This window comes from Barbus barbus (genome assembly GCF_936440315.1).
Source record: "Barbus barbus genome assembly, chromosome: 8".
Classification (NCBI taxonomy): Eukaryota; Metazoa; Chordata; class Actinopteri; order Cypriniformes; family Cyprinidae; genus Barbus; species Barbus barbus.
The window spans coordinates 23,102,246-23,129,444 of record NC_136736.1 but is presented as its reverse complement, the minus strand read 5'-3'; the positions used below and the strand labels follow the sequence as shown (position 1 = coordinate 23,129,444).

At 35.3% G+C, this 27,199-nt stretch overlaps 1 protein-coding gene across 1 annotated transcript in view; it reads left to right on the top strand.

Moving 5' to 3' along the window:
- The window catches only part of LOC306874315 (neurotrypsin-like), a gene marked incomplete at both ends in the record, with an annotated part of 33,592 nt that extends 9,313 nt beyond the window's left edge, over positions 1–24,279 (top strand). Inside the window, 9 exons of the mRNA XM_079424288.1 lie at positions 833–1,011; positions 1,520–1,661; positions 1,761–1,957; positions 8,966–9,107; positions 10,767–10,969; positions 12,493–12,571; positions 12,721–12,843; positions 21,416–21,714; positions 23,972–24,279. Coding sequence (XP_079280414.1) covers positions 833–1,011; positions 1,520–1,661; positions 1,761–1,957; positions 8,966–9,107; positions 10,767–10,969; positions 12,493–12,571; positions 12,721–12,843; positions 21,416–21,714; positions 23,972–24,279 — 1,672 coding nt within the window. The remainder of the gene's footprint in view (positions 1–832; positions 1,012–1,519; positions 1,662–1,760; positions 1,958–8,965; positions 9,108–10,766; positions 10,970–12,492; positions 12,572–12,720; positions 12,844–21,415; positions 21,715–23,971) is intronic.
- Positions 24,280–27,199: the final 2,920 nt, after the last annotated feature.

The following is a 27,199-nucleotide window of genomic DNA, read 5'->3' as shown; positions in this document are numbered from 1 at the left end:
GCTGAACTATTTTTGACCCACTTATCTTTAGATATTTAGATATATTTACTTCAGTTGTCTTTGAAATATGTTTACAGTATACATCAATTTTAAAACACTGTTGAAATTTGTATGCCATGTATTTAAATATATTTGTAATTATTACACATTTGTAACATTGAAGTTGCAATTTAGAACTTTTAAAATACATTAACTATAATGTAAATAAAATATTTTTTTTCATAATCAAGTACTTTACATGTGCTTTAATATGTTTTGATTTCAACACATCATAATAAATTTACTTATTTAGAGCACAACAAAAGATTACTAAGAATATAATTGGACATTATTAGAAAGTGCAATTTTGAAACGTGTACTTAAGTGTGTTAAGATGCTTTTAAGTGGGTTTTTCTTTCATTAATATTATTTCTACAACTACAGTTTTTGCTAAATACTTTTACAATTTAAAATACACTACAAGTGTACATTCAGTACAATAACTTATTGCACTTATTTTTCACAAAGGAGGTTATAAGCTCCTCAGTGTGAGAAGAAGCTCATCTGAATCATAATATCAAACATACTTGATATTCTAATGTCTTCTGGAGGAACTTAGCAGGAAGCTGAATCATTGCGGCCACCTGCTGTGAGATGCCTAACACAAACAACTCCCTCTGATTTTCTAATGACTATGTAAATGAATGACTGCAAATTAGCTACAAAATCAGGTTGTGGGATGCTAGCTTTAATCTTTATCCACATAGTGATTGTTTCACTTTCTTTGAGTTGTTAGGAACTTCAGAGCTTTCCATTAATGTATTGTTTTGTTTTTTCTGATCTATGTGTACAGGGGCATTGCCAAGGCTTGGGTGGGAGCATATTTCGGCGCAGGCTCAGGGAGAGTATTGTTGGATGAGGTGAGCTGCACAGGAAATGAGCTTTCCATAGAGCAGTGTCCAAAAACCGCCTGGGGGGAGCACAACTGTGACCACACAGAGGATGCTGGAGTGTCTTGCATTCCGCTTACAGGTACACATGTACATATATACAAGTATGGACAAAACCTGTGTGGGAAACAGACGTATAATGTATATATATATATATATATATATATATATATATAAAATTCTTTTTTTTGTTTCTTTACAAAAACTGTCTTAAATATGTAACTGTCATATGTATAAATCTCATTCTCTGTCTGAAATGATACTTTTAGGGGACGACTCCTTTAAAGACGTTTTTAGAGTATGGCTAAATAAATGCTCTTTTTGTACCTGGGAGGATGTTTTAAGCTTTGAAACTTGCAGGATGTTTTAATTGCACAAAGACCTCTTACATGTAAAAAAATAAAGGACAATTTGGTTTCTCATGTCATGACCTCTTTAATCAAACACATACACTTAATAACTTAATTTTGAACTTAAGGCTTATGAGACTTTTTTAAAAACACATTTTGCAGGAATTGTTTTACATATATTGTTTCATCTGAGGTTGATGATAAAACCAGGTGTAAAGAGATCCTCTCTCTCTCTGTCAGATGGTGCAGTGCGTCTGGTTGGGGGTGTGAAGGGTTATGAGGGGAGACTGGAGGTTCATTATAGAGGTCAGTGGGGGACCGTGTGTGATGATGGCTGGACACAGACCAACACACAGGTTGTCTGCAAGCAGCTGGGCTTCAGGTAACACACAGACACCTGCATAATATGTATTTTTGATTTGATTGGCAGTGTGTTTATTATTGACTGCTTTGCTTTACCAATTGTGTTGTGTTGATGCAGGTCAGGGGAGAGTGTGGCGGCAGGGCGGTTCGGAGTGCCGGCAGGTCCCATTTTCCTGGATGATGTCAGGTGTACAGGAAAAGAGCCCACAGTAACACACTGCAGCCGGAGGGGCTGGTTCAAACATGACTGCACTCACAACCAAGACATAGCCATTGTGTGCAACCCCCAACGCTCCAGACACGGAGTGCCCACCAGTAAGAGCTCTGACACACTCATGTACACGCACACACACACACACACACACACACACACACACACACACACACTTTAACTCTGCCTCATACGTTCTCTTTCCTCAGAGACTTGGGAACAATTCAAACACTGAGGGAAAAACATTATAAATTTCATCAACCATAAATCTGACATGACTTATGAAACCCAGATACAGTTTGAAAGTTTGAAACTTAAACTTGCAGAAACATCAGTCATTCTAGTATTTTTCTCTGCAAACTTTGTTTGTTTCTCATCTGTTGCTCACATCTTCCCTGACAGAAGTTTCTTTCAGTGACGCAGTGTTGAAACTGGAGGGTAGATAGATCTTACACTGAAAAAAATGGTAACCTAAAAATGGTAACAGTTTAGTTGGTTTTTACAGTATAGTTATTGTGAGCATAAATTAATTAAAATGTAATGATATTAAAATCAAACTTCAATGGGTATCATCAGTCATATTTAACAACATTTCTATTGATAAGGTTTGTCAGTCAATAAATAAATAAATCACTATTAATTACAAAATACACTATTCAAATATTCAATGACAATATTCAGCGAGTCTCTCGTTACACACTATAATTCCAAATTTGTTACATATTAGTTTTCTGATGTATTCACATTACCTAAGATCTTAGTTATTGTGAGTATTAATGTTCAGATATACTGCTATTAAAGTCAGTTTTAAGAATATTTAACTATATATAATTAGTTTTTACTTATTGTTAAATCAGTGTTAATGACAAAAAACACTATGTGTAAATAATTTTAACGGCTGTGTTAAATTAGGCACAAAAAGGAGATCCATTTTGTAGAATGGCCCTTAAATTACTCTTATGTGCACTCCATATGGTTCTGATATGTGAGGTAATATACTTTTATATGAGCACTTCAGAGTTATGCTGACTATAATGGGGTTGCTGTGGTGATGCCTCTACACCTGTAGCTCATGTGGAACAAGGAAAAGTGTATGTACACCCATTCACGCACACATAAAACCTGAATTCTTCCTGTGAGGAAGCTGATTCTGTCTGTCAGTTGATAATAATGAATAAATGAATTATCTAACAAGCCTTTGGTAGAAAGATCTCTCTGATATCTTATTAGGACTCAGCTTTGATATGGCATTGTGTATCAACCGCCTCAAGACAGACTGAACAAGTTCTGCTTATGGTCAGAGGGCATGAAGTCAGACGTTAACAAGTACAGCTGCAACTAGACTCATCATGGCTGACTCCTGCTGAGCTTCATAAAGAGCTGATGATTTTACCGGATCCAGACAGACATACAGTTAAACTTGCATATGGAAAACACTCCTACACATCCAGATGACAGAATTCACCTCATTTTAATGATTGTAGCTCTACCTCAGACTAGGTTGAAAAATTAACATAAATGAATTTAACCTAAATGAAAACAATGGTAATTAGTACAATACAGAAATGGCATTATTTTTTTAAATGTAATATTTAATATGTAATTTAATTATATTTATTTAAAATATAATTAATTTTAATTGAGTAAAAAATTTCAAACACAAAAACATAAATTTGAATATAAGTAAAACAAAGATAGTCATTTACGACACAGATTCTTATTTTGCAGAGAAGTTTACCCTTCACATGCTTCACTACGAATGAAATATAATATAAGTGTGACTTGTTACATATTTGTTAAGTATACCAGTACTTTCACATTATTTTGCTGGTTTCCACTTTTCCCCACAATCCTAGAACCCTTTTATCAAATGTAGCATATAGAGAAAAGAATATGTGTGTGTGTGTGTGTGTGTGTGTGTGTGTTCGTGTGTGTGTGTAATAGATCTTTATGGGCAGCAGGCCAGTCAGAGTGTGAGTAACAGAATGAGTGACAACACTGGAACTGGGAGCCGGTGAGGAGTGAATCAGTTGCATACTCACACATACACACACTAGATACTATTGTTTGTGTGTAAATGCCCTGCTGCAGTTATTTTTTCTGTACTCTCTGGCTGAAGTAACTTTATTGACTTTGGACAGAGTAGCTGATGCTTCCAATAGACTTCACTATAGAGCAGATCTCCCTCTTTAATTCATCTTACTCAAAGGGATTCAGATTAATTTTTGTGTGTGTGTAAACTAAAGACTAAAGAAGTCTCCAGTTCTTAGTATTCTCATCAAACACATTGCAGTATTCTTTGATATGGACACACATACACACTCATAAATCTAAAGTGAAACCCCCCCCCACCCAAAAAAAAACCTAAATGGCCGCATGTGATAGACTTCTTTTGTGTTTGTTTTAATTAATAAATGAAAAAAGTTAAAAGTAAAAATTTATTTAAATTACTATAGACTATACCTACACCTTGAAGAGTTTTATCTTTATAAGTAAGATAATTTTACTTATAAATCCTATTTTCCTATTGAGGATGTACCTGGATGTCTCCAAATGGAGTTTTTGTGAGATTTAGCTACCTTCTGGGGACAATTTGTTTTGTATTACTTTTTTATTACTACCCTAAGTGTTTCCTCCTGATTTGCTTCTTGAATTCATCTTACATGCACACGCACACACATACTGGACGTCGTCTGTCAAGTTGATGGTTTTATGAAAATGTGGTGTGTGTAGCTCTATGGCTCTATGGGAAACTCTCAGAGCTTAAATAATGTTTCCTTTTCACTGAATGAGCTTAAATGTAGTTCCTACTTGCCTGTGAGCCACATGGAATCCATAAGGGTCTGTGTCCATAACTCAGATTTCCACAGGACAGCTCCATTTAACTTATTTGATCATGCTTAAATGCATTTTGCAGAAATCTACAGATTTCCTTCTAAAGCAGCACAGTGATGTAATAATAATAATAATAATTAATTACATTTATATAGCGCTTTTCTGCTTTTCTAAGCACTCAAAGCGCTCTACATTGTGAGGGGTGGTGTCTCCTCGTCCACCACCAGTGTGCAGCATCCACCTGGATGATGCGACGGCAGCCATAGTGCGCCAGAACGCCCACCACACACCAGCTTACTGGTGGAGAGGAGACAGAGTGTGATGTGTGATGTGATTAACAGGAAATATTCTGTCAGTTATGCTGTTATAGCGACTCCATTAACTTAATTTTGAAATGGATGATTACTCAATATCTATAACTCTGCCTCTTTATCTCTCTCTCTCTCTCTCTCTCTCTCTCTCTCTCTCACAAACCAGACAATATACACTACCTTTCAAAAGTTAAGGTCAGTAAGAGTTTTTTAAAATAAATAAGTGCATTTAATCGGCAAGGACTCATTAAATTGGTCAAATATGATAGTAAGACCTGTAATGTTACAAAGGATTTCTGTTGAACATTCTGTTTATCAGAGAATCCTGAATATCAGTTTTCTCAAGAATATCAGTAACACGAAATGATTCTTGAGCACAATATTAGAATGATTTCTGAAGGATTGTGTAACACTGGAGTAATGGCTGCTGAAAATTCAGCTTTGCCATCACAGAGATAAATTTTAAAATATATAAAAACAGAAAGTAGTTATTTTATTTTATAAAATAACTTTTTACTCTATTTTTCATCAAATAAATTCAGCCTTGGTGAGCATAAGCGACTTTCATTCATTAAAATATCTGGCTGACACCAAACCTTTGAATGGCAGTGTATAAGAACAAAAGATGGCCAATATATATATACAAACACTCAGGTTCTCACTCAGTAGAAACATGTCCAAATAAATAAAACTGTTCTGAGTGTGATTTTTGGAGAGTTTTTCATCGACAGAGCTGATGAAGAGTAGAGACCATCTGAAAAAACATTTCAGCATGGATGGTTATCACATGTGAGCGTATATGTGTACCACTGGTGCTGAAGGCTTTATGAAGTAAATTTTATTTAATAAAAAATTCCTTGAGTAACTGCTGACAAGTGAGACATGGCTGTGAGAAATGAACTTCAAGCTTTAGGAATGATTAGTATTGCAGATGTTCATAAAGCTGTATGTTTTGTTAACATATAGAATATGCAGCAAAGCAGTAAGCCTTGAGAAGCTGTGCACTAAGTTACTGTAAATTAACTCAGGCGGTAGTAATAATAATCAAACTTGTAAATCTAAAATAATCCAAGTCTGCAGGCTGTGCATGGTTATCACGCAACTTGGCACATTCATGTAAGTTTCAGCTATTGTGCAGTCATGACTATGCATAAATTACTTGTCCAGTCAGAATTTACAGTATCAGTTTTATAAACAAATTTTGCTATATATTCATTTTGGCTGCAAATGTGTATGAATGTGTGTAAGTCATGTTAGCTAGTAAGTCATGTTTTCTTTTTCTTGCACAGAAAGTGTTGCTGATATTGCTGACGGGTCTGTAGCTGGTGATTGATTGCGTTTGTGTGTGTGTGTCTGTGCGTCTGTGTTATGTGTAAGTGGAGGCAGGTGTTCCATGAATGGAAACCTAAAACTGTCCCTCCAGCACCAAGTATTTTTTTTTTTATGTCTCTTACTGTGTTACGCACACACGCACATGCATATAAGTTGTCCTTCCATAGCCTCCCTCATTTCCTCTTGTAAGGCTCGTTTATTGGTCCAATGGAGGTTTCCAATAATACGAGGAAGGTCTCTCTGCGTATTGCTTGTCTTTCCTTTTCGCAACACAACAAGATTAAATGCAATATATTTCTTTCACATATAATAACTCGTTGTTTTATCTGACTCCATAAATGAAAAGGTTTTAATGATATCTGTGCATCATTAAAGTGAACGAATGTTTGATTGTTCTGTTAAGCTCTGATTATACTTTACCCGCTTAGATTAGGAAACTATATCGCTTCGAGTTCCTCACCAGGTCTCCGGCACAATTTTGTCAGTTCCAATGACCCAAAACAGAGGTATTTGGCTAAATATCTGAGATTTGCCGTATTCCCACGTGCAGAATCAAAGATATGTAATACTTAGCCTCCTTGGCTGCCCCTCAGGAACTTAATTCAATCGTTTACTTTAGTAGAGTCTTCCTTTTTGACCACCATTTAAGAACATTAGTCGATCAACTTTACCTTTCTTCAAAATGGCTTTGTCTGGCCAAGCTCGTGGCTTTTCCCACGTAAACTTATCTAAAGTAACATTAAATTAGAACAGAGGTCATCGACGCATTCAGATCTAGGCTGATCAAACAGCATCTGCTGATTCTAGACAGAAACTTACTCGTCTCCTCATCCAAGCACACGTGAATTTAGGTATTGGGTATTAGTCGTCACTAATCCCTGACGCAAACTTGTGGAAATATACGAATCCGACAATCTACTTGGGAAAACAAATCTCAGAGTCGGTCAGAATACAATCAAACGTTTACAATTTATTGATCAGGTAATGAAGCAATAATTCAAAATCCAATTCATAAGGATAAAATCATCAGTTGAACATGTCATAACAACAATTCAGAAATAGAGGAATTTGTAGAAATTATTACCTGTCAACAAAAACTACACACAGCATTTGTGTGGGAAGTCAGCTTACAGACTCCGCGAACGTTTTTGCACCTTTTCCTTATATACCCAGCTAATTCAATATTCTTACCAAAAGGTGGCGTTTGTCATTATAATTACAATTTGGTTCCCTGTTGAGGGATTCACGCTGTGAGATCAGAATTTGTACTTGAATGGGTTCTTGTTTTACATGCAGGAGGTATCTGAATGGGGGATCTGGGGAGGGAAACACCTTTTCAAGAGACACATCACTTTTCTCATATTTTATAACTTCTTTTAGCTTTTCATTATGGTTGGGAGAATGAGACCATTTTACCAGGCGCACAGAGACACTTTAAATGATATCAAACACGTATAGTTACTTCTTGTGCATACATAGCATTGCATAGGTTTTCAGTGTATTTTAGGTGAGGAGGAGGAGGGGGTGAAGGGGAGATAGTGTGTGAAGTGTGAGTTGCACTGTGGGCTGCATCTCCGAAGTTCCTTTTACATATGCAGGAGATAGTTCAAGTGTTAATTTTCAGGAGAGCCTTTTGTTTCATCGATGGGTTGATCAGACATATTGGCACCAGCCTTACACTCTATTGTTTACATGTATTTCAGATAGTGTGTTTAAGTGATAGTTCAGCCCAAAAAATCATCATCATTAAAGTCAGTGTTGTCCAAAATAACAATATTGACTTTCATTGTATGGACATTATAAGAACTAAAGAGAACTTTTTCAGAATGTCTTCTTTTGTGTTCCACAGAAGATAGAATGTCATGCAGGTTTGGAACGAGTTGATGCGAGGGCGAGTAAGTGAACTTTTTAAACCAGAGATGTGTTACGCATACAATAGGAATAACGTCTGTCGATTAGATATTTGTCATTCAGTAGACATTTTATTATCCAGAGTCACTCACAGTTCACTTGTCATGAGTTTAGTCTTCTCTGAGCAACCACAGGTTAATCATCTTCATCATGGGCACAACAGTTCTTGAGTGTGAACTAAAGATATTTGGCCATAAGTTTTGGATGATTGGCACCAGCTTAAAAAGTTATTGAAACTCTTGTCAAAGTATTACACACAATTTTGAGTTCCAAAAATTTTGAATTTTCAGTAGATATTGTGTAAAATAGGTTTTTAGCAATTTTATGTGAGTCTCGTTTGCCATCTTTAAAGGGATAGTTCACCAAAAATGAAAACTTTGTCATTATTTACGTACCCTCAAGTTGTTCCAAATCTGAGTTTTTTTTCTGTTGAACACAAAAGAAGCTATTTTGAAGAATGTTGGTAACCAAACCAAACTGTTTGGAGACCAACATTCTTAAAACTGATTTCCAACTGACAAATTGTAAATGACAAAATTTTCAGTTTTTGGGTAAGCTAATTTTAAATATATATCTATTATATTATATTGGGGGTCAAATTGCTACTTTAAACCTACAGCCAATCAGATCCATCCAGATCTTTAACTACTGCACTACCACCTGCTGATAATAGCGAAATGCAGCATGTGTGCATTCATATATTTTGTTTTACCTTTCTTTCAGGTATGCCTGTGAGACTGGTGGGCGGAGAGAATGAGAGAGAGGGGCGTGTTGAGATCCAGGTGGCTGGCCAGTGGGGGACGGTTTGTGATGACGGATGGACAGATCGGGATGCAGAGGTGGTGTGCAGACAGCTGGGTTACAGGTGACAGCAACATTTCAGGGTCAACTGAATAGCCGTCTATGTTGAGTCATGTTGTGTCATGTCATGTAATACCTGGTAACATTTAATGTTGGCAATGTCCAAAATATAAAATTTAATGTATCCACACTTAAATGCACACACTAAAGCAGTAAACAAAACAAATGATGTTTGATGACAAACTTTGACACTTGCTTGACAAAGCCTGGTTTGAAAGTATGAAATAGTTTTAAAAGTTTAGGTTTAAAGATTTCATTGTCAGAAAGAATGTCAGATGAAGACAGGAAAACAATTAAAATCTCACAAAGATATTAGACATATTAGACCATTTCAGGTCCCATTTAACCTCATTAAAACATATCAAATCAGCTCGGTCCCCAGTAAACTTATCTAGACCCAATTAGACCTCATAAGATCACTAAAAAGATCACGATTGCACCGCTAGTATGTGTCTAGGTACTGTAGTATTTCATAACAAGTGTTCTTAGGCATTGTTAGTTAAGAGGTGTTAGGGTGATGTACCATTTTTTTTGATGTACAGTAGCTAACATGTTTTAGCAATGTCCTAAAATATGACTGTTCTAATAACTATTTTTCATGAAAAATTACTAAAGCATTTTAATAAAGAATGTAAAACCTTGTGCTGTATTGTGTTTGAGGAGAATACACCCAGGAGAACAGAGAGAGAGAAAGAATTCACCTCCTTCACAATAGACAATTCATTTCACAATATATTTATTTAGCAATAGGTTCTGGTCTATTTCATGAATAGTTTCTTTTTTTGCTTGGAAATGATTTAAGATCTTGTAAGTTCAGTTGTGAATCATGCATATATGTTATTGTTGAGTTCGGGTTACAAAACTGAGAAGACCATCAGATTTACACACACTAATGTGATCAACACCTTCCCTCACGCACATCTCCTGAGGGGGGGTCAGAGGTCAGGTTATGACAATGTAACTGATGCTCATATCTGATGAGCTCAATTTTCTCTGCTGGAGTGGGCGAATCTTTGCTCTTGTTATGTTTGATATTCTGTGCTTGTCTGTGTATGCGTGTGTGTTTGTCACAATATATGTTCCTCTTGAGCGAATACACCCAGAGCCTACACAGATCTCTTATTGTTTAGTGTTTGAATATGTCTGTAGGTACAATAACATTCACACTTTCAACTGAGAAAGGAACTAAACCTAGTTTCAGAATGTGATTCTGATTGGTGAACCAATTAATAATGAAATGTTTTTTGTTAATTGGCTTTTATACAACAGCAGTGTCATTATTGTCATTATTTGTGTAATATTATAAATATTTATTAGTATTTTGAATTAGCTTTTAATTTAATTTATTTTTAAGTTTTCATTTTTTATTTGATTTTAGGCTGTAGTGATTTTGTTGTGTGCTTTTGTATATTTTATTAGTTTTTTCTATTTAGCTTTAACTTTTTATAAAATTTTTAGTTTTACTCTTTTATTTTCATTTCTAATTTTTGCTTAAGTATTTTAAGTTACATTTTCATCTTGTTTTAGATTTATTTCAGTTAATTAAAAAAATAATGGAAACATTTGAATAATTTTAGGTTTTGTTTTAGGTAAACAATAACACCCTGTTTTGAAAAGTACAAAAATGTATTAAAATGTATCTTTAACTGTTATTTTTTTGCAGTGGGCTGGCTAAAGCTCGTGTAATGGCATATTTTGGAGAGGGTGAGGGGCCTATACACACTGACAATGTAAAGTGCACAGGTGGGGAACATTCGCTGATTGACTGTATCAAACAACCGTTTGGGACACACAACTGCCGTCATAGCGAAGATGCCGGTGTTATTTGTAACTATGAGTTACAGAAGGATTCTCCTGAGGTCAAAGGTGAGGTCCTTCAACCTCTCATAGCTATAGCATTCACATATTTGATACTGGCAAGGTTTAAATGGAAATTTACCCAAACATGTATGAATTTCTTTCTTTCATGGAACATAATTGGAACATTGGAGTAGTTTATTAGTATCTGAAAAGTAGGATTCATGCAGCGTAAATATCCTGTCTAACAACTTTTGTGTTTTTACAAGAAAGAAATTCATATGGTTCATAATGACCATTTTTGTACTTTACAAGACTTACATATAAATCACTAACTTCATTGTAATTGATGTTCTTTAAGATGAAGGGAAAATGTGTATTTTGCAGCATTATTTGAATATATAAATATAAATAGTCCTGGAGCCTCATTTATAAAATGTTATGTAGAAACCATTGTACATTTGATCTAAGATCATTTATAAAATACTCTTACGTGTGATTCAGAGAAACACCAAAAACCATGCATACGCCTTTCTTCCAGATGTGAAATCGCAAATGGTCTTGAAACTGTGCCCAGCTCAATGGTTTCAGATCTCAGCTTAGAAAACGCCCCTAATTAATGTCATGAGCATATAAAAGAGCACCAGTCAACATCCAAATCCTTTGCTTGAGAATGCGGAAAGTGGCAAAAATTGCTTAGATTTCCAAATACAAGCATTACTCTGACTCTTGTGAATGTCTGCTTAGAACCTGGAAAAGCACTTTTTCACGTCAAAGATCATTTTTATAAATCTGAACACGAGTGGATTTTAGCATATGCACACTCTAAGATCAAACGTGTGTATGCATGTTTTATAGATGAAGCCCTTGGACGGTGGTTTTGAAGGATAGATTTAGGGATCCTCACACCTGTAAAAATACTTGAAACCACCTAAAAGAAGAGTGAAAGATGGAAACTATCACCTGAGTAGTATGCGCTCTAGTTTGTGCTGAAATGGAGTGTGTGTTATGTCTACTCTAGAGGATGTGGTTTGGCTCGCCATCTCATGATCACTGGCACTTAGGCTTTACTTATGTTTTGTTATTCTTATCAATCTAATAACTCTAATGCAAGTTAATCCGGCCTGCTTTCTCCATTAAACCATAAGGACAGATGAGTTACACATACAAACACAATCTTTTTGTTTTATTATTCTATGTAATACCAGCCTACATTCTTAGGTCCATCATGCACATCTGTATGTACACACAAACACAGACGAACAGTCTCTGAACTCTCACAGATCCAGACAGATGACAGTCTTATTTCACACACAAATCTAAAATACATTTTCTGCATATAGAAAATTAAGCCTTTAATTACCATAATTTTCTGTTATTTTCAGAGATCATTTTTGTTATATTCATTTTACAGTAAAAATGCTGTAATACTAAATATTATTGTTATTTTATATACATAATTTTAATACATCTAATAAAAAATATGATTTCTGATTTGCTGTAAAATAAGACCAAGGCAGATGTTCTTAACAGATTTCGTGAGATTCACCCATATATTCTTCATAGAAACATGTGTTTGTGTTACATTGCAGAGGCAGTTGGCTCCATGTGCGGTGTAAGACCCTCTCATACCCGTCAGAAGAGAATAATAGGAGGAGAAAACTCGTTACGGTAAGCAGAAAGGGTCAAAATATATACAAACATCTTTGACATAACAAATGACACATTTCAGAATAATTGTTTATGTGGTCAGAATGAGAAAATGAATGTGCCGTGCGGTTTAAATGCAAATTGATAGTGTTTGTGTGTGTGTGGTATAGTGGGGGCTGGCCATGGCAGGCAGCTGTGCGCTTACGGGGGACTCAGGCAGATGGACGGTTGGTATGTGGAGGCACTTTGATCAGCAGCTGCTGGATCCTCACCTCTGCTCACTGCTTTAAGAGGTACTCACACATAAACATGGACAGGTACATCTTCATTCTCTAGCACATCTGCAAGGCATAAATAAAGCCCACCCACTCACACACAAATATATACACACACTTCTTTGATGCGTTTCCAATTTTCCACTGTGACTCACACAGCTAGATAACATATTTCTAATTGTCCATTTTAGACAATATACCTTCTTCCCACACTTCCTCCGTATCCTGTGTCTAATTATATAATCATTATATGTGACTTGCAAATAAACACTCTTCCTCATTCCAGCTGCAAAACAAACATATTTAAATTATAATTCAAATTCAGTAAGTGAGGCAGAGCAAGCAAACCAAAGTTTTCCCTAATCAGTAAAGATGATGAAAGTAGATCTATATAAGAAATCACCTTTCTGTTAAAATACAAAAGAACAGGTTGTAATAAAACTAGTGCTGTCAAACGATTAATCGCATCCAAAATAAAAGTTTTATTTACACAATATATGTGTGTGTATTGTGTATATTTATTATGTCTATATAAATACACACACATACATGTATATATTTAAGAAAAATATGTTATGTTTATTTATTAAATATATTTATCTGTAATATAAATAATAAAAATATAAACATATACACGTAAATACATGTAAATATTTTCAAAATATATAATGTATGTGTGTGTGTGTGTGCATTTATATATACATAATAAATATACACAGCACACACACATATATTATGTAAACAAAAACTTTTATTTTGGATACAATTCATCGCGATTAATCGTTTGACAGCACTAAATAAAACGCATTGTCAGAGTTGTACAGCACTTATTATTGCATATTTGCCGCAACAACATTGCAAAAATACTTTTCTTATCACTTAAATTTTTGCCTTGTTTTTCTAGTAAAACTAAGCATCCATAAAGCAATACATTTAAATAAATAATATTTAAAGCAAATTTTATAAAACGGATACTGTAGTTCCGGTCCTTGATTCTGATTGGTTGAGCCGCGTTCGAAGCTGTTGTAAATTACACTACAAACATACACCCACCTCATTACATCAGTATTGCTGCGCCAGTGCACCATTCTGCTATCAGTACTGAGTCGAACAAACTGTTTCAAAATGTCAGATTTTGTTGTGACTTTTGATTTATTGGGTGGGCTAAGCATGGATGAGTGGTGGAAAGAGATGGACAGAACAGGGAAAGAGGACAAAAAAGCATACACTCTGATATTAATGAGAGGGAAATTTAAATGCTGGAAAAGTCAAGAAATTTAGTTGGTACTGTTAAACAGACTATGTGGGCTGTTTGGTGTTTTCAGTCCTGTTGTGCCGAAAAAGATCTGGCTATTGATTTTAAAACAATTACCAAAACTGTCTTAAACCAGGCTCTCTGTCAGTTTTATGCCACCGTGAAAAACGGAAAAGGTGAACCATACGGTTTCAGCAGCTATGTTGGCCTACGTGCAGACAAAACATCCCACCATCCTGCGTTAACGGAGACAGACTTTCAGAAAATCAAGCACTCTCCAGCACTAAATTCAAATACACCTGAGGGTCTCATCAATAAAGTCTGGTTTGATGTGCAGCTGCTTATGGGACGCAGAGCTAAAGTGGGTAACCGCCAACTGAAGCCCGAATCATTTATCATCCGCCGGGATGAAAACGGCCAGAAAACTGTCTTTCAATGAATGCACAAAAAACCACAAAGATACTGGTGAAAGAAACAAAGAAAGACTATGGGGATTTATGTTTGCACAGCCGGGGAATCCGCTGTGTCCTGTCGCTTCACTGGAGAAATACCTGTCGTTGCTGCCGCCCAATCCACCAGCCTTTTATCTCCATCCAAAGCGGACAAACTACACTAAGAATGAATGGTACCTTAACAATTATAAAACAGATAGTTCCGGTGCTTGATTCTGACGGGTTGAGCCGCGTTTGAAGCTGTTGTAAATTACATTGTATTTATTAGCAATATATATATATATATATATGTATATACTATACTATACATACATTTTTCTTTCTCCTAAGGTATACTAGAGAGACCATGGGGGTGAACTTTCTTGCCTCTATGTTGCCACGGATTTGTAGAGCAGCTGGCACTGAGACGATCTACACCAACCATTGCTTGCGAAGCACGACTGTACAATCTCTGATGCTGGCCTAGAGACTAAAGAAATCATGTCAGTGACGGGGCATAAATGCAAATCGTATTTATCTCTATTTACTCTTATTGCTTTAATGTAATTAGATGACCATTGGTAAATTGTTTAAAGCATAAACATCGCATTTCCTGTAAGCTAATTTCCAACCAATAAAATCCTGTTCCTCTTTTCAAATAAAATTTCAAAAGCGATAATACAATATATACAATATACATAATATATAAGCGAGGAGTAATTAACAAAATCCAAGACAGGAAGGTCTTGCTAGGAAGTAGATGAAATCGTTTTAAAAGAAAATTCAATGTAATTGCCTCTGATGACTCTCTATTGAACAATTAATCAGTTAACTCTTTTTAACTCCACAAATTATTCAAGGTAATTTTTTGAGAAGAATAACAATATGCAATATACAATATTAATAATTTCAACAGAAGCCTAAATTACAGTAAGAAGCTAAGTTCAGCTGTATGTTTCATTTTCTCTCAATGTGTTAATATTTATTACAGTTTAGATAAAAATTTAAATGTAAAAGTAATTTGTGTGGTTGACTTCATCAACATCACTTTTACCACTGCTGTGCCAAATATTTCTTCATTCCAACAGAGTCAAAAACTGCAAACATTTCACATTTCCTGAAAACTACACAAATGTGGAGTGCTTTTCTTCAGCATTCATCTTTTTGTTTTTGGAGCACTCTGGGCAAACAAAGTCATTTGCTTACAGTACTTGTAGAAAAAATAACCCACATTTGACTGTCTATGGAGTTTCATTGAAATGTCACATTTGTAGATCCACAAAAACTAAATGCCCAAAGTAATAGTTTAAAATAAAGTATTAATAATAAAAATAAAATGTCAGATATTTTGGATGAGTCTTTAAGGCAAATTTGCGAAACTCTCATGTGAAATGTGAAAAACTCTCTAGCTCAAATAGGGTAGCAGGGCTGATATTTTAAATATTAAAAATTAGATTGCTTGTTGCTAGGCAATAATACATCCCATCCATCCCAAAATTACACTACATGCAATTAGCCACAGACCCTTCATGCATCGGTTGATGAGTTTTTACCACAGGGATAAAACGTTATAGCTGTTCACATTAAGGAAGAATAATAATAGTAAGCCAGAGGAAAAGCAATAAAAACATGTTCACACAAACACTTCCTGCTTCCCTCAAGGATCAGTGTTGTAAATGATCTGCCTTCAGTTCAGACCCGTTAGTGGTATTTTCCTGAGCCATTTAGGACATTTATTTAAAAAAAGGGTCTCTGTAGAAATACTTTAGCAGCGTGAGAGGTTTAAGTAATATTGGATCTGTTTTTTATCAACCAGTCCAAGCACTGAGCCTTCAAAATATGATCCATGACATCAGACTACTGCTAAAGTTTCCTCTAGTTACATGCTCTCCTTCACACACACACACACACACAGAGCTATAAATCTAGATACCTTTGTGGCCCCCACCCTCATTTTCCTCAGACACGTACACTCACATTTTCAAGAATGCAATTAATAGTGTGCAGAACAGCATAACAGTTGTTTTAAATCATTTGAGATCATTTAGCTCGAGAGGACTAAAGTTAGTCTCTCACTTCCATGTTTACAGAGGGTAGCATGACATTTGTGCAAAAATAGCATGTACAAACACACTCACATTAGCGCTAAACTATTTTTATGCTGCGTGCCCGGTTGATGGCCAGCGTTAATTAAACTCTGGGGTTACAACCGGCGTGGAATTAAAGGATCGAGAAAGCAATATGCTAAAGTCAGCCCTAATGACGGAACTGCTATAATGTACAACCTAAGAGCTTGAAAGCTGTCAACAGATCCAGCTTCTGGATGAGCAAATGTGTGGTTAGTTACCAGTCCATAGAGATTTTTCATTGTCATATGATATTTACTTGTTAATGCTCATTTCCCCTATTTCTACATTTAAATTACATTTGATAACATATTAACAATGCTCATTTAAATGTAATCTTAATAATGAATAATTAATGAATGATGAATGAATAATTTAATAATGTTGTTAGAAGTTTACCATTTAAAATGGTGATTTCCAGGCCTAAAATAAGCATTAGGTAAATTACAAACTTTAAAATTAATGGAAAAGAAAGGTCATGTATGTACACCAAAAAAAAAGAAAAAGAAAAAAAGTTAAGCTAAAAATGGTATTTATGGTATTTAACTGTAACAATTTAAACAGTTTTATTAAATAATATTTTGACGAATAAAACCAATTAACTGAGTAATACAGTATAAACCTAAGTACATAAACGTATACCAATAAAACTACATTTTGTTAAATTGAAATAGCTTTTAATTGCAAGTCACTACTTTGGGGTTAATAAGTATTCTTTTTTGTTTGTTTGTTTTAAATAATGCTTTATTTAGCAAGCATGATTAAAAGTAAAGACATTTTTGTTACAAATTTCTTTTTTGTTTTGTTTTTTAGAAATGCTGTTGTTTTTAACTTCCTATTCATCAAAGAATTCTGAAAAACATTGAGTCACAATATCCACAAAATATTAAGCAGCACAACTGAAAAGAAATGTTTCCTGAGTAGCAAAGCAGTATATTGAAATGATTTCTGAAGGATCACGTGACACTGAAGACTGGAGTAATGTGACAGTACAGGAAAATTACTTTTGAAGATATAAACTGTTATTTGACATTGTAACAATATTAGACAATATTACAGATTTTACTGTATATTAATCAAATAAACCCATAACTGTAAGTAATTAATACCCGCATATTTAGTATTATTGAAATAAAATGGATTTTATAATAGACTACTGGTTAATAGAGTAGGACGGCGGAAAGGCAGCTACAAACTATAGTCAAAATGGGTGGTGGTTGTTACTGCAAAATGATCCAGATTCAAAGTTGGGTTCAAGTGTAGCATGCCAAAGCACTGCCCACTTGACCATGTCTCAGCAAGAATAACCTTTTAATAACCTCATTGAGATCAGTACTACAGTAAGGATTAATGTTGATTGCGAGTCTTAGAAGCTTAATATATACAGCGTCAGGATCAGAACTGCCCTTTCCAGAACTAAGCTTTGGGAATGTGTTGCTGATCCTGCTGCTTGACTACTGCCAGACCAAGAGTATCATTCCGGACAGGGCAGATCCAGAAAAGACCTGACCGTGTAACGGGACACTGCTCTCTCTGGCACCACTTACATATTTCCATTACACAGCAATGGTTTCAATCACTAACAAGCAGACAGGAGGGCACACACACACACACACACACACACACACACACACACACACACACACACACACACACACACTCAGTCACTCTTTTTTCTTCTGTTTACCCCTTTAAGTCAGTTAAGATTCATATTGATCTTTAAGGTTTTACATTGTTAATGTAAGTTTATATGTGTACAGTATATATATATATATATATATATATATATATATATATATATAAATTCTATGACAGGGGTTTTCACACTTTTGGGGACAAAAACCAAATATGAGAATCCCCGTGCAAAGGACCCCCTTTTTACTGTCAACTACAGTATATTTGTACACATTTTCATGTATATAAAAAAGCATTTATACAGATATATAGTGCTGTCAATCGATTAAAAAAATTAACTAATTAATCACACATTTTTCTAAAATTAATCGTGATTAATCACGCTTAACCCCACCTAACATTCAAGTTTTTAAATAAACAATCTTCAAATGTACACTGTACAAACAACATAAAGACAGTATATTTTTAATATTTCTTTAATGGTATCTTTTTTATGATTGAAGGCCAGCATCACTGATATCAATACTACTGATGTCTCTATAAAAAAATTTTTTTTGCCCCCTGAATATTTAACCATTGACTGTAGCCAGTCAGCATTACAGTATAATTGAGAGCTATCAATTTTAACATTTATTAGACTTAACGTCTAATTTAAGTGAACTTAAAACAATCTTCACATGAACCCATTATAATAAATGACATATTTAGCTACTTGTGCCCTTCAGCAGAAATATACAGAAAATTAATACTTACCAAACACTAAATTCTAAATTAAATATAGATGAACCCCTTAAAACTATAAAAGTTATTAATTTGCTCTTTTTTCTTTTGTTCTTGGATTAATAGACATCACAGCAGCTGGTTATTAATTTATTTGCCTGCTATTGCTTTAAAAGCTGCTGCTGCTGAAGGTGATGGGGATCTGACATGCATCTTATTTTCTCACAAATCTCTTTACATTTTCTGACTCACTTCAGGTCTGAAAGTCTCAACTAATGAGCGGATGAGTTGAATTGGGTATTTTAGATGAGGGAGACAGTGCTAGGGTGCCTCAGGACAGTTTTTAAAATAATTTCAGGGACATGTACTTAAATGTGACGCATATATATAACATAGGCTATTGCATGCATGCACACAGTTTAAGGCAGCTTTAATCGCCTTTTACGTAACTTCATGCCTTAACTGACGGACGGTATAACTACGACATTGCATGCACGTAGTTTCTTTCGCTGTATGATATGAAATGATATAGGCTACAGCGCGCACCGGCACCTTTGTGCGTGTATTTGAAGAGTGCGCGCTACGAGCACAGTATCTTTTACGCGCTTGTTTGACTCGCGTCTGGCGTGGAGGCGACGTATAGAGCACGTGTCTGAAACTTCTCCCGTTTGATGTGGTCATAAAGACATTCTGCATCTAAATAAACGCAATCCTTTGCAAGAAAAAAAGAGACAGAGGCAGCAGTTGCGAATGGGGTGGCCAACCCTAGCCCCGCCCCTGCGTTAATCGCATTAAATATTTTTAACGCGTTAATCTGAAAATAATTAATAGCATGCGTTAACGCGCTAATTTTGACACCAAAAATGTACTAAAACATATCGTATTAAATATCCTAATGTTGTCTAAATTATTATCTAGGAAATATCTATTAAATTAAAAGACATTGGGCCAGATTTACTAACAGCATGTGTCAGCGCAAACCATCTTTTGTTAAAATAGTACTGTCAGGCTTTACTAAATACGCACAGTGAAGAATAAGAGCTGAAAAGGTGTGGACACAGTTATTTTTGCACCTGACCTTATTGAATATGCATTTGTAGGAGTTTCTCTTTCAGACGCAAAATTTAGGTGGAGAGTATTAAAATGAATCACACAATGCAATTTACAAACGTTTGCACTCATCAAGTTACAGGTATTTGCACCATTATTTAAGGCCCCCCAAAAAGCATATCTTAAACCATTTTTCCGCTTGAAATGGTTGCAATTCTTGTTGTTGGAAGAGGCACCGCAGAGAACAGAGCATGTGGTAGAAGGGAGAGGATTTATTGGATTTTGTTGCTTGGTATATTGCGTTGGTCAATATGTAAACAAGATGTTGTGTCTGTGTTCTTTAATTTGCGCATTACCAGTAAATCACCCACAGAAATTTCCACACCCATCGGCGCTGTTTTCAAATTGCGCTCTCGCGTTAATTTGCCCTGTTTAGTAAATCTGGCCCATTGTATGTTTTTTTTCTACCCACCATTAGAGTACTGTTATATGTATAAACCTGAGGAGAAAAATGCTGTAAATAGCTGTCAATTTAATAAAATAATTGTAATTAATCACATGCATTTTAAAAATTTATTTTATATTTTTTATTATGTATTACATATATAATTGATTTTATTTGATTGTATAATTTTTTGCCCTTCGGGTTCCTCAGACCCCACTTTGAAATCTTTCTTTGAAGAGATACGTCAGTCTCACTACAGTAAAGAAACCTTATAGTATCTTATATTAAAGACTGGCAAGCATAGGAGACTTTCCGTTTCAGGTGAAGACCTTTGTGAGTGGGATGTCATGGTGTTGGGTTTATGGAAAAAGAAAACTTCCTGTATATCTCTGTTTTCACCAACTGACCGTGAGTGTGGTTTTGTAAGTTTGTGTTTGTGTGTGTGAGTGCACATGGTTTGGCTTTGGGTCCATAAGATCAGTTGACAAATAGAGAGGTCATAAATCATCCTCTGATAATGTATTACACTGCTGTGCTGATTCATTTGCTTTCAGCCTTTCTGAATGTGTCCTGTTTGCACGCCCTTTTTCTTTATGTTTTTCTTGGGCTTTTTACCTCACGTAGCATCATAGCAATGTTAATGGTCTATACTATTTTGCCTAAATAACTGAGAAATAAAACTCTAAAACCCTGTAAAAATCTGTCATTTGACATGCTACAAGTGAGTTTAGACATCACAAAAATGCCATTTAAACAGTGGTATAAAATTAACTAATATTGTAACAAATATATTATGCATAGAAACAGTTCTGTTAATCACCAACTAGTTATGATTATTGGCCAATTAGTGAGTTATCTGAATATCTAAATATATCTGAAAATCAGAGTCTGAGGTTTAGTTACAGATCTGTTATGTGCTCTTTCCTAGGTACGGTAACAGCACTGGGCTGTATAAAGTTCGTGTGGGTGATTATCACTCTTTGGTTCCTGAGGAGTATGAGGAAGAGTACGCTGTGGAGAAGATCGTCCTTCACCCACGCTACCGCGCTGACAGCAATGATTATGACCTGGCACTGGTGCGTGTTTCTGGCCACAGAGCTCACAGGGGTGTCACGGGCAACTGCGTCACACTGAACCGCTTCGTGCTTCCCGCCTGCCTGCCAATGCGGAGAGAGAAAGTGCCAAAGGGCATTGCCAACTGCTACATCACAGGCTGGGGAGACACAGGTCGGAAATGCCATTAAACACACATACACATTCATGCATTCATTCACACACTCTCCATGCATACCTCTTTTAAACTAAAGACATGCAGCTCTAAATCAGAAAAACAATTATAAAAGACTGCTGAACAGCCTCAAGCTGTCATTCTTGAAATGAAGGGTGCTTTGAGCACAATCAGAGCAAGAACTGAGGCTGTGTGTGTAAAAAGGAGGTGCTTTGGCTCTACTAAATAGCACAGGCTGACAGGCATAAGATGTGATCAGACAGTGTAAAAGCAGAACTGACAGCGATAATCACACACTGTAAGATATCAGAATCTTTGTTCTGTGTTCTGTCTCAAACAATCACTCTCTCACTGTGTCACTCTCATACACAGACAGGCAAATAGGAAATATCAGTTAAAGTTTTTGGTAAAATGGTGTGAAGACATTTTCAATTTAAATATTTAACAGATGCTTTACTCCGAAAGATGTACAGATGAGGAAAAGCACAAGCAAATTCAGCAGTACTGAATTTTAAAAGTAAACTAAAAGTAGTACAAAAGCAGAAGTGTAAAGGAAAACAAATCAAGTGTACTGGCAAATGTACTGACAAGCATTTATGGTAAACTAAAATATATTTGAAATAATGTAATGTAGGATAGGATAGATACTTTATTAATCCCCACAGGGAAATTGGATTTTCACGTTTGGGTGAAGTATTACTTTAAGGTCATAGGTGCGTTCTTGTACATGGCTCATCCATTCAAAATTTTGATTCTGAATTTTGAAATAGAATGTTGTTGTTTTTTTTCTGCCAAAACATAATGTAACTAAGGACAACTATTGCGGATGTTTTTATTAAGTTGTTTCGAGGGCAAAGTTCACTGTTTTGAATGGAAAACCACTTGTTTCACTAGAATGTGAACAAAACACATCTGTATTTAGGCAACAAGTATGGACATTTTTAAACAATTAACCATTTGTCAGCATTTGTAGGAAACAGCTTAATACACAAAATTATTTTTGTTTGCTGAAAGTAGTTAATTTTATCTGTAAAACATCTGTTTTTCTGCAACAATTAGGTATCATCTCTCAGAAATTTTGTAATTATTTGTATCGTTGGCCGTATTTGCAAACAAGGTTGTGTATTTGCTTAAGGATATTTGTAAGTGCTGGTTTATGTATGAGCACATGGCGTGAGTCATTTTAACATGTTCATGGCCATTTTAACATGTTCACAATCACAAAAGAGTGTTTATTAGTGTTCTGTGGAATTATGGGGCTGTGATGTCATTTGTACATTTTTCCAACTAAATGTCCGGTGAGAGAGATAATAAAAAATATTAGCAGCTTGCATCAGTTACATACAGTAACACATCATATATTTTGGTATTTTAAGGTGTCTTATGTTACATGCACTTACTATTATAATAACAATAAATTATACATGATTACATGCAAGTAACCCTGAGCCAACCCCTAATGCTAACCCTAACCATACAGTAAGTACATGCAGTTAATTAATATTACTCAGTACTTACATGTATATTTACACTGTTACAAGTACACCTTAAAATAAAGTGTAACCTATAGGTTGTATATTTCTACAATTTTTTATTGGCAGATTTTTACATTATTATTATTATTATTATATATATAGGAGTAGAACACTTTAGCATGCTTTTTAAGATCTTATTATGAAAATAATATACTTTAAAAGAATGTACTCAAGTGTGGCACTTAACTGCATAAGTAATTGCATTGTATAAAAGTGAAAATTGTATAAAAGTTTACATTTATATTAAATGTAATTACTATTAGCTAAACTTCTTTTAGCTAACACACTTCTTTATCACAAGGATATACACACAGAGAAGATACCTACGGCCACATCTGTCCAGCTGTCTAGTCTCATCAAAAAGGACAGACATGACAGTAGTAACATCCATACAGAGCTGTAATCAGAGAACATGAGGAAATCATCAAGGAACTACACAGGGTGTAATTATGATGTCAGTTTTAAGCAGCTACAGCTTATCATGTGACATGTTGATGGTGGGGTTTCATTCTAATGGTCACGTTGTGTTGTAAATCACCTGTGTCTTTTCTCAGTCAGTGGACTTCAGTATTCTTAACAGTCTTCTAAAATGTGATGAATGAAGTGTGTGATCATAACATTGAAAGAAAAGCGACCACACGCTCCATTGCATACGTGAACGGTTAAGTCTGATCACTTCCAGACTTCAAGTAAAACCTGTTGGATTTTTTTCTTTTCTCAGGTCGTGCATATTCAAAAACTCTTCAGCAGGCCTCGATTTCCGTGTTGAGCAAGCGTCAATGCGAGCAGCGCTATTCTGACCAGTTCACCGGTCGCATGCTGTGCGCCGGGTCTTCCCATGACGACCACCGTGTGGACAGTTGCCGTGGAGATAGCGGCGGTCCGCTGGTGTGCGAGAGGCCGAGTGGAGGTTGGGTTGTATATGGGGTCACATCATGGGGTCACGCGTGTCGACTACAAGACGCACCCGGCGTCTACACCAAAGTCTCCGCCTTCGTGCCCTGGATTAAGAAGGCCATTGGCAAGTAGGACCCAGAACAGAGTCTGACTGTGCGGGCAGAAAAATGAAGCACACTTTTAGAGCAAGAAGCCTTAGAGCTAAATATGTTTTAGATTACGGTTTAAAATAGATAATAGTTTCATAACACTAGCTGAAATCAACTACAAATAAGTCTTAAATGTCAGAGAGAATTATGTAGAGCCTGGCTTTAAATACAGTATAGTCATCACACAATTTTAACTTTGCACTAAAATTACATTGAAAAAAGTAAAACAGAAAAAATATCTAAACATTCTTAAAATAAATGAGTTTGCAGTTTAAAATTATATTAAGATTTGTTTTCAGAGAATATATCAAGAACAATTAGGCATAAAGCTTTCAAATTTGTGAGGTTTATGCTTGAAACAATACAAAGTTGTGAGTTTTTTTGCTTCAGTAACTTTATGTTGTTTTAACAATGGTTAGATATTTTTACTGGAAAACACACACACACACACACAGGCCCATCATAGCGATGTGTCGATTAGTCTTCAATTGGCAGGTTCAATTATTGCAGGTCTTCTTTGTTTTTTTTAATAATGAAAGCACTTCTAGGTTGAAGAGACCATAATGGTGAGTGTTGAATTATAGATTTTTTTTAATATTACGAATACAATAATGAAAGCATATCTTTGTGACTATGTACTTTATGCCATTAAGAGACAGAAACTATTTGAGTCTGTAAAATGGGACGAGTAATGTTCCGGTTTGATATTGAAGAAAGTTCCAATGGCTTGAAATCACATCAAGCTTTAATGCTGAAATGAGAAGGATTTCCTGCTAAGAAATGTATGGTAATTCTAAACTCCTGGGATATGGTTACCATCCCATTGCTAAGTAACTGACCACATCACCTCATCAACACATTAAATGACATCATAATTCTCCACAGGAACCATGACATCATTTATTATAGCACATATGTTCGTGATGATAACTGGACTGAGGTTTTCTATATCTCAGCATCAGGACAAAAAGCACATCATTTATTTGCTTAATGTTTTCACAGTGCCACAGTCACTTCCAGACGCCAGAGATCTGTGGGATATGGAAATGATATGCAATGCAAAGCTGTTTATACCTCCTTGTTTTAGTGTTGTGAATGATAATGCATTTCATTTCAGCATAATTAACTTGTGTTTGTTTTCTGTGATTTACGTCGATATTACACATCTGTGAGCATGATTTATGAGAGTAGTCTTTATACAGACTACACCCCTTTTTTTAAAAAAAACAACAACTGATCTGTGTATATAAAAAAAGCTGACCAACCACAATCTCTTATTTTGCACAAACTAAGGTGTTGCAGTTTAGACTTTTGTAAATTAGTTTTTCTAATGCATCATTTAGTCATATTTGGATTTTTGAATATTACCTTTCATGCTGTATACACAGCTCTAAGTGAATGAAAACATCCTGCAAAGTTTTAAATCTGAAAGTGCACCATGTATAAAGTTAGTTATTGTCTCTCAAAAGAAAGAGTCGACTCTGAATCATTGAAACTTAGATTTTAGCGTTGGTCTGAATGAAACTGCAAATTCCTTCTTTGCCACTAGGTGCCGCTTTTGGAGCGTTAAAAGCTCACAAACACGGCTTTAAATGAAATCGACCAATCACTCAAGATTAGCGTCACGCAAAGGAGAGGTCTGGAAAAATTAATCGTTTGGGAGTCGTTCAGCAAATAAGGTTAAAATAAATGCATATTATAAGAAAATGAAAGGACTCCCAAAACCAAAACTATGAACCTTTCATAACCCATAATAGGGGCAGAATTCTGTGTTTAGTATTGCCTTTATATATGTTTAAATATTTATGAACATGGCATGGTGCTTTTATTATTGCCTAAAAAGTGTATGTCAAGTCATGTGGTATGTGAGGCTATTCATAAGGGCTGCGATGTCATTAACAGCAAAACAAAGTATGGTATATAATATTTAGAGGAACTTGAAATCACAAAAAGCTATATACAGTTGTCTTACAACCTCAGTTTGAAGCGTTAAACGTTTTACAATTGGTATAAAATTTGTTGTTGGAATAAAGTACTGTCTGTTTCTTAAATTGGAAGATTTGATTAGAGAAAATTTGAGCGGAAAAACAGTAGGCCTATGTTTGTGCATGCACATCTACATTTCGTATCGGAGGAAGTGTTAGCGTTAGAATCTCTGAGTACACAGGCAAGTTTAGCTAGCTTTGTTTTTTTCGCACAGTGGTCAGTGTGTACAGACCTGACAGTGCACTGTTAGTGTAGTCTTTTCAGAAAGCCCTTTGTTTACATAGGTCCATTGTGTGTGTTGACACTGCATTTCAAATACACTCCTTCTTTGAGCTCATCTCTATGGAGACAAGTTTACTGGATCATGGGAAAGACCTAAATAAATTTTCAGAAATGCATGTAAGATTGTTTGTTTGTATTCATTCGCTACTTCCTGAAGCAGAAAAAATTGTTATCCAAGTAAGTCTGAATGAAAATGCGTTAGTTTTGCCATACGCACAAATCCAGTAAGTAAATGTAAAACTGGATCCATGTGAATTCTGCAGTTATATAGGCAGGAGGGGGAGATGTTTCTCAAAGACTCTTTATCTAGTGAAAAATCAATCCTGCCAGCTCACTGAGAGAGGGAGAGATTGTTACAGTGATTGAGCACAGTGTCACAGCCCCATCTTCAGGATACTGTTGAATACAATAGCTTAATTATGGACGAACTATCGAAATTAAACTTATGCATTTTAGCAGCTAAACTTTTCATTAGGATCATAGACTATGACAGAAATCAGTAATCATTTACTTCAGCTACTTTATGATAATGTATCTAATATAAGATGAAACTATATAATTAAGGAAGATTGTTAACTACCCCTCACAGAAAAAGTAGTGATGTCGTATCCAGACCATTGTACAAAGCAGGATCT